At 41.7% G+C, this 11,895-nt stretch overlaps 1 protein-coding gene across 1 annotated transcript; it reads right to left on the bottom strand.

The window, feature by feature from the left end:
- Positions 1–457: 457 nt before the first annotated feature.
- LOC138741752 (proteinase-activated receptor 1-like) lies at positions 458–3,528 on the bottom strand. Its single transcript, XM_069896040.1, has 2 exons — positions 3,449–3,528; positions 458–1,212 (listed from the first exon to the last, which is right to left on the bottom strand). The coding sequence occupies exons 1-2, from the start codon at positions 3,490–3,492 to the stop codon at positions 513–515; spliced, it is 744 nt and encodes a 247-aa protein (XP_069752141.1). The 5' UTR covers positions 3,493–3,528; the 3' UTR covers positions 458–512.
- Between the last annotated feature and the right edge of the window lie 8,367 nt (positions 3,529–11,895).

Genomic DNA, 11,895 nt, shown 5'->3' with positions numbered 1-11,895 from the left:
TTGGAAGTTGTAGGTGTCTGGAACTCATGACCTTGGAAGGATGTTGAGGAAGAAACCCTTTCACATTGTAAAGTTGCCTTGACTATGTTGATGAAGAGGTATGGTACTGTTTCAATTAGAAAACTATCATGTGATTGAGATGACTAATTGGAATTTTTCATCCTGCAACATGGTGAATTGAATTACTAGTTATTTGAGAACATTTGTGTTGCTTTACTTAGAAGCAATAATTTAGCTGGAAATACTTGGAATATTGGATGTGTCATTAATAACTATAGATGAGATTTCTCTTTCATTCCTTCTGGGCTGATTCATCATTAAATCACTGGAGTTTACAATTTGAATTAGACATTTGCCTGTCTGCAGTCATTTATTTCAGTTCTTTAATTTTCCTGTGGAGTCAAATATGGTCATATAATTATATCATTGCCTATTTGGTATGCATAAATACAGAATAAATTACAATAATTAAATTAATACAGCAAGACAATCTTTGAATTAAGAACAGAGGGCTAACTATTTGAGAAATGCCTTGAATAAGATTTGCTGACATAAACTTTGTAGTAAAACAATAAATTGGTAAACTTGAAACACATTACTAGAGTGTCAGAAAATATCCGAACCACAGGAGCTATCAGCATCAGATACTCATGTGCCCATGAGAGCGAGTTTTTCTCAAAGTTTAATGCTGCTTTGTCGTAACTGGTAACATTTTCGGTCTGTAAAATGATGCATTCTGTGACCACAACTGCCCAGACACACATGCACGTCTTTCTGGCATGTTTTGCTGTCCTTAAATGACATGATTTCCTGGGAAAATGAGTAATGAGAAAAGCTTCCAAGCTGATGCAGCTCAAGACTGTAGCACTAATGTAGGTATTCGCCAACACAAGGTTCTGACTGAAGCCAAGGATGAAGTCAGCTGACTCGGCTTTGACATTGATCATTTGGTGACAAATCTCGATGAAGGCGACTGGGATCAGCAGAACATCTGCTGCTGCCAGGTGGGAAATAAAAACAGAGGTACACTTCCTGGACATCGTCTTCGATAAGAGCAATACTGAGACGTAAAGCGTCCCAAAGGCTCCCATACCCATCACCACAATATTCGTAGAAGGCAGGATCATGTACTGCAGGTATTTCAGAGCCAGGTATCTCCTCAGGATACTTATGTAATCTGTGTCCAGGGGATCCCTAGGTGGTGCAGATGTCCTTTGAGAAAAAAGAAATTTAATTACTCCTCAGATTTTTGGTTTGGAGTGATTGGTTACTTTCTTGACATGCAGAAAACACTAACTGTTGAGAGATATGAACAGATGAAACCCTCCCTTGTTGCTGTGTTAAAAGTGCCAGGCCCAGTTGTTATTCTTTCCAGATGTTAAGCCATGATCCTATCTGCCATTTCCACAGGTCACCAAATCCAACCACATAGCTGGTGATAGTTACTGAGGAAAAATACATAATTGTATTGTTTATTTGTTTTTTTTTAATAATAATTGACATTTTGGCCTTTAACATTTGGTCAAAAATGACATTCAGATTTTACATTTACAATGTAATTTTGAACAGCCTGTGGGACACTGGATATAGTTCAAAATGCCATAACTGGGATATTTGTTCTTTTCGGAACAGAACTGTGGAATTGTTCCTTGGAACAGGGGGATCATTTGATGGATATAATATATTTAAAGAGCAGTAATAAAAGTAAAAGGATGTAGAATTAGTAGTTTCAAAAGGGATCCAAGGGGATTTTCCACCCCACTCACAGAGAATAGTTGATAACTGGAACTCACAGTCAGATGATCAGTGGCACGAGATACAATCGCTATTTGGCAATGTGGACTACTATTGTGGGGGTGTTTCCAATTTTACTGTCTTAAAATACAAGAAAATTGTACAATAATTTTGATTACTATAATTAAAATTAATTCTTTTTACAGCCAGTCAATTGAATCATGCTCGTTTAATCAATCACCATACCTTATTAACTGTACATAGGCTAAAACGTAAGCATTGTTTGTTCAATACCAGGTTAGTATAGTGTGCAGTGGAAATCCATTGACGTTGTGTTCATTATGAGCTCAGTCACGTACTAAAGGGAAAATTGTCATGTGATGACAAGGTCAGTAATGCAGCAATTAACAATAATGCAACAATTCAATAATGCAAGGGTTTCCTCGGGTGAGTGACGTTTGACTCTGTTTCACTGTTTCCTGCTTTGGTCGAATGCCAACTTGCAAGAGCAGTGCATCAAAAGATGTGTGAATTCTCTCATTCTATTACAAACACTGCCAAGTAAACTCAAGTTCATAAATGATTTTGTCACTTGTACCCCAATTTGCCACAGGTTGTGAATAGCTGAAACAGAGCTTGGAAATGTTTTGGCTGATGAGATGACATAAGCATATAATCTTCCAAACTTTACACATTATTTAATATGTGGTTCTGGGTCTCCTTATTTGAAGGTAGAGGTCATCAGCTGAAAAATCTTTAGAAATAACAATTGGCGTGGAAGAATTGGCCTGGTACAGTTTTAAACTCCAATTTTTAAATTTGAATTTTCCTTGATTTAAATCAACAGACAAGTGAATTTTGTTCCCGCATCTAATTCTGTTAATTAGGATAACCTTTCAACTCATGTCCAGATACTGATAGGACCATGTATCTTATGACTGAATTCATTTATACATTTCCCTTTTCTTTACATGTACACCAGAATGGAGGACCATCGCCTTCCCAAGATCGTGTTATATGGCGAGCTCTCCACTGGCCACCGTGACAGAGGTGCACCAAAGAAAAGGTACAAGGACTGCCTAAAGAAATCTCTTGGTGCCTGCCACATTGACCACCGCCAGTGGGCTGATAACGCCTCAAACCGTGCATCTTGGCGCCTCACAGTTTGGCGGGCAGCAACCTCCTTTGAAGAAGACCGCAGAGCCCACCTCACTGACAAAAGGCAAAGGAGGAAAAACCCAACACCCAACCCCAACCAACCAATTTTCCCCTGCAACCGCTGCAATCGTGTCTGCCTGTCCCGCATCGGACTTGTCAGCCACAAACGAGCCTGCAGCTGACGTGGACTTTTTACCCCCTCCATAAATCTTCGTCCGCGAAGCCAAGCCAAAGACATGTACACTTGGACATACATTCTTGAACAAACCTGTCCTCTTATTTTCTCACTCCCATCCCCTTACCCATCAGTCCTGGTGTTTCATTCCATCTTCTACATTTGTGAACCAATGTCCTTCACTGACAGCAAATCCTAATGTACTAAAGGACTTCACTTTAAGAATTCAAGTCAGCTGATTCTGACAGTGCCCTATTTTGTGAAGATGACATTGAGCTTTGTGGTTAAAATATAATACAATGTTTGTTAAAATTGTTCAAAACCCATTTAAGAGGAACTCAAATAATCAAGGCATTAGGGTAGAAAGCAGTCAACACTTACACTTTCTGAGAAGAACCTTGGTTAAGATTGTTGAGATGATCCATTGTTCACCTGATGTGATGTCTCAGATTCTTTGAAAGACTCTGAGCTTAACATATATTTGACTGCAGCCTGCGCAAGCACTGATGTCATCCATGACTTCCTCTTTCAAACCATGGAATGCTGGCTCGCTTCCCACTGAGAGACTAATCTGGGCCTCTGCACATTTTTTTAAACACACCAGAAATATAATTAGCAGTGGTTTTTTTCCCCACTGTTTTCTGCTGAAGAATTAAAAGTAGAAAAATATCAGCAGCTAATTCCTGGCTCAGAGGAAAAGTAAACCTGTGTTAAATCAAATATAAAGCAGTGTGAAAACTAATGCGAGTACAACACAACTTCATTCGCTTTGCAAAGCGGGTGCTCTATTCCACGAGAAGACCTGTTGTAACCTACAACAGAGTTTTTCTGCAGGGATGCCCATACACAGACGGGCACCAGCCTTTTTAAATAGTTTAACTTCCCATTCTACAGCCTGTTAGTGGCTATTTATATGACCTTCAGCAAGACTTAACCATTACTGTGTTTTGACAAACAATTCTATCATGAACAGATTTATTTAAAATAATAGAAGTTCAGGAAGGAACTTTCAACATTAAAGCTACCAGTACCCTTTGGAGTACTGATATAGTCAATAGAAACCAAATAGAATCATGAGCCATACGGCGTAGAACAGGCCCTTCAGCCCATCTTGACCATGCTAAGTTGACAATCTGTGCTAGTCCTATTTGCCTGCATTTGACCCATATCCTTCAAAGGGCTTCCTATTCATGTATATGTCCAAATGCCTTTCGAACACTCTAATTATATCCATTTCTATATCTTCCTCTGACACCTCATTTCAGATATGAACAATTGTGGGCAACTGAATGCTAAATGTTCATTTATCCCAGAGAAATAATTTGCAAGAATAGAAAGTATGGCTTACTCACCCCTAAGAAATTCATCATCGTCTATATATTGAAATCAATCACAAAGTTAACATGGATGCAAAGTTTCTGATCAAGTTCCGTATGACATATTGTTCATGAGAGAATTGTGTACATTTCAGATAATCTAAACAGAGAAAGATTGCAAATGAGCAAAGGTTCAGTGAATCCATGCGCCCCTTGTGACTGAATTAAGTGGTTCAGATGACAGCAGCCCTGGGTGCAATCGCTAAACTGAAGTTCTTTGTGAATGTAACATTGTGAGAGGTTTGGAATGTGGAAGAGAGAAGTACTTTAACAATTGTCCATACTTGTTGTCAGAAATAAAACTTCTCACACATGAGTCTCTTTAAAACTGATGACACGACAAGCTTTATTTACAAGTCTGCAGAGTTGGACTCAACTGGCTTCTCACCAGTTAAGCCCCGATACATACAGTGCATTGATTTTTATACCTTTATTATTTGCCCTTCCCCTTCTTATTAATACTGTTTTAATTGGTTAGTATTACAAAAACATTCTAAGTATAACTGCATTATTAATTATCACGTTCGTTACGTACGCTGTGAACTCTACATTCACTGAATTCTGTTTCTCACCCTTCTTATCAATCCTTTGTCTCCTGCATGTCTCTCACTATGACCATGAAAAGACAGGTTTAAAAAAAAACATATTCAGCAGCTCCTTCTGTCCTTGACTGCTAGTAAACTCTCTGTCCGTTCTGGCTTCCCTGTTTCTGATTAATCATCACATTTTAACTTAAGTCTTTTTAACCTAAATTCTCTATATCACACTTGTAATACTCATCGATGCTGAAATCTGAACTAAAAGCTCAAGTGCTGAAAATGCCCAGTAGGTTCCAGGTTGCCATGGTAGAAATAGTTAATGTTTCAGTTTTGGGACTCTTCATCAGAAGTGGGGAAGAGAGAAACCAGTCAATGGAGGTATGGAAGGGGATCTCTGTGGGGACAAATACATCCCTGATGGGGTGGGGGCAGGATATGGCATAGTCAGCTCAAGCTGCTTTATGTGTAAAATGTATTGTTAAGGGAAGGGTTGTGGGACATGCCGAGCAAGCCAGACATTAGAAAAGAAAGAGGACAGCTGAGGCAAAATGGTGTCAGGTGAAAGTATCATTCTTCACTGAAAGAATTGGAGATTGGAGAATCGCTGGTGAAAAGTGAGGTTTTCCTCCAAGTTTACAGTTGGGCTTCGTAGTAACCGAACACAAAAATAGAGCAAGGTGCGAGTGAAATGTTGAATGATACTGGTAGGCTACTGATATCTCAGAATCACTCTTATGGACTGTGCTCAACAAAGTAATCACCGAATCTGCCTTTACTTCTATAGCTTAGAGGAGGCCATGTTATGACCTGCAGTACATGGCATTATCAAAAGACCAAGTGAATTGCTACTCTACTGAACCCTTAGAGAGTGGGAAGGGAAGAGGAACACGGACAGGTGTTGTACCTCCTGTGGGTAACATTGGAAAGAATCATATAACACGAACGGAAGGTGTGGATGGCAGAGTCACGAAGAGAATGATCCCTTGAAAATGGTGAAAGGGGAGGGGAAGCAAATATGCATTTTGTGGAAACTAACAAAGGGCAATCCGTTGAATGCGAGGACTAATGGGGTGAAAGGCAAAGTCCAGAGAACTCTATTCTTGCTCTACCCAGGTAGAGAAGAGGTGGGGAAGATAGATGGGGGCTCCATCGACTATGGTGGAAGTGAAGCCACAGTTCAGGAAGAAGAAAACATCTCAGAGGCATGTGTGTTAAAGTGATGGAAGAACTGAAAGATGGATGGTGTTCTTGCAGAGAATGTAAGGATTGACATTGAGTTCAAGTTCATGTTGAAGTTTATTTATAAGGATGCAGTAATAGCAGTTGTTTTGTAAAAAAGATCAGTTAGACATCTCAGACATAGAACAAGAGGTAAAACAGTATAAAAGGGAGGCATGGTTAGTGTAGCAGTTAATGCAACTCTATTAGAGTGCCAGTGACCCAGGTTGAATCTGACCCTATCGATAAGGAGTTTGTACATCCTCCCCATGACCTGCAGTGGCCAAAAACAAACTGAGTTTGTAGGTTAATGGTGTATTTGGATGGCAGGCCTTTCAGAGATTAAAGTTTGGTTTTAACATAACATAACATATAACATAACAATTACAGCACGGAAACAGGCCATTAGGCCCTTCTAGTCCGCACCGAACCAAACACCCCTTTCTAGTCCCACCTCCCTGCACAATGCCCATAACCCTCCATCTTCTTCTCATCCATATAACTGTCCAACCTTTTCTTAAATAATACAATTGACTCCGCCGCCACTATTTCTCCCGGAAGATCATTCCACACGGCTACCACTCTCTGAGTAAAGAAGTTCCCCCTCATGTTACCTCTAAACCTCTGCCCCTTAATTCTTAACTCATGTCCTCTTGTTTTAATCTTTCCTCCTCTTAACGGAAATAGTCTATCCACATCCACTCTGTCTATCCCTTTCATAATCTTAAATACTTCTATCAAATCCCCTCTCAACCTTCTACGCTCCAAAGAATAAAGACCTAATCTGTCCAATCTCTCCCTATACTCTAGATGCTTAAACCCAGGTAACATTCTGGTAAACCTTCTCTGCACTCTCTCCACTCTGTTTATATCCTTCCTATAATTAGGCGACCAGAACTGCACACAGAACTCCAAATTAGGCTGCACCAACGTCTTATACAATCTCAACATCACCTCCCAACTCCTATATTCCATGCAATGATTGATAAAGGCCAGCATACTAAAAGCCTTCTTCGCCACCCTATTCACGTGAGTTTCTACCTTCAGGGAACGATGTACCGTTACTCCTAAATCTTTCTGCTCTTCTGTATTCCTCAATGCTCTCCCATTTACCACGTATGTCCTATTCTGATTCTTCTTACCAAAATGAAGCACCTAACACTTAGCATTAAATTCCATCTGCCATTTTTCAGCCCACTTTTCTAAGCAGCCCAAATCCCTCTGCAATCCTTGAAAACCTTCTTCATTATCCACTATTCCACCTATCTTAGTATCGTCTGCATATTTACTAATCCAATTTACCACCCCATCATCTAGATCATTACTGTATATAACAAACAACAATGGGCCCAATACAGATCCTTGAGGCACACCACTGGTCACCGGCCTCCAACCTGACAGACAATTATCCACTACCACTCTCTGGCCTCTCCCTTTCAGCCAATGTTCAGAGAAATCGATTAGAATAGAACAATGCAACATAATTTTACTATTTTGAAGTTCATTTGGGAAATTTGATAACAATGAGAAAGAAACTGTCCCTGAATCTGGTGGTGCAGGATCTCAAACTGGTGAATCTTCTTCCTCATTTGGGTTCCATTGAGCCTTTTAATACATTGGCTACTTTTCCAAGGCAATGGGAGGTACAGTTGGAGTCAATGGATGGAAGGGGATTATGTCTGAGCCACATTCATGACCTTCTGCAGTTTCTTGCATTCTTGGGTGGAGCAGGTCCCGTTCCACACAGTGATGCACCCTGGCAGGGTGCTTGCAGTAGAACATTGTTAAGGAGTGCAGGTGACTTGCCAAATTTCCTAAAGGTTCTGAGGAAGTCAACGAGCTGGTGGACTTGCTTCATCATTCAGAAAACAATGAAGCAAGGAGGCTTTGCATTGTCGATACAGACCTGGCTTGCCCAGAGAAGGGAGAGGCTAGTTAGATATTCTGTGTTCTGCATGGCGTCCAGTCACCAGTGGTGTTCCATGAGGATATGTTCTGGGATTCTCCCTTCTTTATGATCTTTGATAAATGACCTGGATGATGATGATAATGATTCACGTTATTGTCATTGTACCAGTAAACCAGCCAATGAAATACAATCAGCATCGACCAGAAGTTAAAAAATATACATTACAATGCAACATGTGTTAAAAACTGACAACACTATCCTTCAACAAACTGATAAAAAGTTCTGATTTTACAATGTGAGTGCGGTGCCTCTCAGCACCATGATTTAGTGTTCAACATAGTCCCAACCTTATTAAAAAAAACCTCTTCTTGAGCTTACTGGTGCACGATCAAAGGCTCCAGTAGCATCTGCCCAAGGAGAGAAGAGTATATAGTCTATGATTCAGGTGGATGGCATCTTGATTGATGTTCTTCTCCCTGCCTAGACATCATTCCCTATAGATGTTTTCGATGGCAGGCATTTGGATTCCAATAATCCGCTGGGCAGTTTTCACTTCCAACTGGAGTGCCCTGCGATCTTGTGCAATACAATTCCCAGACCACACCAAAATACTGTATGTTAGCTCGCTCTCCATTCTGCCTCTATAGAAATCCAACAGTATCCTGGGACAGAGATGGATCTTCCTCATGCTTCTCAAAATAGAAAGACACTCTTGTGCCTTTTTAATCGGAATCAAAGAATTCAAGGTCCAAGTGAGATCGTCAAAGATGGAGATGCCAAGGAATTTAAAGCACGGTAAACACTCCACCAGCACTCCATTGATGTAAATCAGGACATGAGTCTGGGTTCTGGCATGCCTGAAATCCATGATGATCTCCTTGGTCTTCTAAGTGTTGAGTGCCAAGTTGTTATTTGCACACTACAAGGCCAGGTGCTGAACCTCATCTCTATCAGCCATGGAAGGGGGTGGGGGTTTATCACTAAAATGGGTGGTGTTGTGGATAGTCTAGACGAATGCCAGAGATTACTAAGGAACATTGATAGGGTGCAGAGCTGGGTTAAGAAGTGGTAGATGGAGCTTAACCCAGAAAACTGTGAACTGGTTCACTTTGGTTGGTCAAATTTGACAGCAGAATACAAAGTTAATGGGAGGTCTCTGAGAAGAGTGGTTGATCTTGGGGTCCATGTCTTCTGGACACTCAAAGCTGCAGCACAGGTTAACAGGGTTATTAAGAAGGCATCAGATGGGATTAACCATGAGATTGAGTTGAAGAGCTGTGAGGTAATGTTACAGCTATATTAGACCTTGGTTAAACCCCTCTTGGAATATTGTGTTCAGTTCTGGTCACCTCGTGACAGGAAAGATTGGATTGGAGAGCATGCCTTGTGAGGATAGAGTGACTTTTCTCCTTGGAGCGACAGAGGATAAGAGATGACTAGGTAGAGGTGTACAAAGTGATGAGAGGCATTGATCATGTTGATGGCTGGAGGCTTTTTCCCAGGGCTATAATGGCTAACACAAGGGGTCATATTTGGAATATGTCCAGGGAGGATGTAAAAGGTAAGTTCGCCACACAGAAAGTGGTAAGTGCATGGATTTGACTGCCAGCAGTGGTGGTGGAGGCAGGTACAATAGGATCTCTCAAGAGACTTATAGATAGATGCTTGGAACTGAGCAGAATGGAAATTGTAGGCAGTTGTTAGAGGAGGTTATTAGGACAGCACAACACTGTAGTCTGCTGAAGATTTCTATATTCTACATCATGAAATAGTCCATCAGACTTCTACAGATATGAAAAATATAAAAAAACACCCCGAAATTTTGGAGGATTTCAGCTGGTCTTTCAGCGTCCATAGGATTTGACAACGTATTGTCGACCTTTCGGTGTTGAATCCTTCTTCAAGGAAGGAGCAGAATAGATCTGTGGTGGAACACAGTAATGCAGGTGGGGACGTCACTGGGTTGCTCAGGCTGGCCCCCCTCCCACCTGGTAACTCCTCCCCGTAGTGCCCCAATAAAGACTGAGAGTCCTAGTCTCCTCCTACAGTACCAGCCTTGGATCCAGGCCAGAAGCATGTTGTGATGTGCTGGAGAATGTAGGATTAAAGTGCCTTTAATCACTTGCTTTGTGTCTGCTTGTGGTTATTGATTGCACTACAATATCTTGATAAAATCTTAGGGATGCTGAAACACTGGCTGAGTTCCTGCAGCGTTTTGTGTGTTTTGACTACAATCACAGCATCTGCAGACTTCCATGTTTCACATGTGGAAAGTACACTGACAAGTTGCATCGTGGCCTGGTTTGGGAATTTGAGTGCCAAGGCACGCAGAAGGTATCAAACGTACCCAGGTCCATTACAGGCTCCAACCTCCCTCCATTGAATGCATCTGTGTGAGGCACTGCCTTAAAAATGCACCCATCATAATAATGGACATCCATCACCCTAGTTGCAAACGAACAGCTACCCTTAGCTAGATGGTACAGAAATCTGAAGACTAGCAACTCCAGGTTCAAGAAAAGTTTATTTCCAACAGCTGTCAGGCTTTTGACCTTCCCTTATTACATTAATCAGGATGGTTTCAGTACCACACCACAAAAGGATTGTTTTCACTATGGTCAAGTCACTTTATTTGCAAAAGGATACAGATAGTCCCCAAATTATGATGATCCGACTTAAGAATTTTCAAAGTTACAATGGTTTGAATCCGTGCTGTACTTCGAATTTTGGCTAGGCTATGATGCTCAGTGTCTCCCGGCAACACTGCATCATTCCCCACACTGATCAGACTACCACGCTATCTCCCGACAGCACTGTATCAGTCTCCACACTGATCCCATTACCCCGCTCTCTCCCTTCAGCTCTGCATTGGTCCCTACACTGATCCCACTGCCCTTCTCTCTCCCCACAGCCCTGTGTCAGTCTCCACACTGATACAACTACCCCACTCTCTCCCGACAGCACTGTATCAGTCCCCACACTGATCCCACTACCCTGCTCTCTCTCCACAGCCATGTCAGTCCCCACCATGATCCCACGGCCCTGCCCTCTCCCCACAGCTCCATGTTGATTTCCACACTGATCTGACTGCCCTGCCTCTCCCCACAGCCCCATGTTGGTCTCCACACTGATCCCACTGCCCTGCTCTCTCCCCACAGTCCCATGTCGGTCCCCACACTGATACAACTACTCCGCTCTCCCCTGACAGCACTGTTTCAGTCCACACACTGATCTCACTGCCCTGCTCTCTCCTGACATCACCGTGTCGGTCCCCACCATGATCCCACTGCCCTGCCCTCTCCCCACAGCTTCATGTTGGTTTCCACATTGACCCCACTGCCCTGCCTCTCCCCACAGCCCCATCTCAGTCCCCACACTGATCTCACTGTCCTTTGTCAGCTTATGATTTTTTTCAACTTACGACAGAAATGAGGACTACCTGTGCGGCGAATGGTGGTCGATGCTGGTACAATCAGGACATTTTAAAAACTCTTAATTAGGCTCATGGAAGTAAGGAAACTAGAGAGTTATGGGGATGCAATAGGGAAGGATTTGATTGTTGTGGATTATTTTTCAAAAGATCAGCGCAACATTGTGGGATGAAGGGCCTGTGCTGAGCTATAATGTTCTATGAACGATCTTTTGGATATATTGTCTATTTTTAATTCAATTAAGTTTACTATTGTTTTTTTTCTTAAATGAAGTACCTGTTCAGCTGCAGCAAGTAAGAATTTTGATACATATGTGCATTGTACGATGTGTATGACAATAAATATCATTATCACC

Source organism: Narcine bancroftii, chromosome 8, assembly GCF_036971445.1.
Source record: "Narcine bancroftii isolate sNarBan1 chromosome 8, sNarBan1.hap1, whole genome shotgun sequence".
In the NCBI taxonomy this organism is placed as follows: Eukaryota; Metazoa; Chordata; class Chondrichthyes; order Torpediniformes; family Narcinidae; genus Narcine; species Narcine bancroftii.
Note: the sequence above shows the minus strand (reverse complement) of the source record. Positions and strands in the feature narration are given on the sequence as shown.

Excerpts from the sequence above, each read along its gene's own strand:
- LOC138741752 (XM_069896040.1), bottom strand. The coding sequence starts at position 3,492 with ATGGATCATCTCAACAATCTTAACCAAGGTTCTTCTCAGAAAGT. Across the intron at positions 1,213-3,448 it reads CAAGGTTCTTCTCAGAAAGT|GACATCTGCACCACCTAGGG; the intron begins GTAAGTGTTGAC and ends TTTTTCTCAAAG.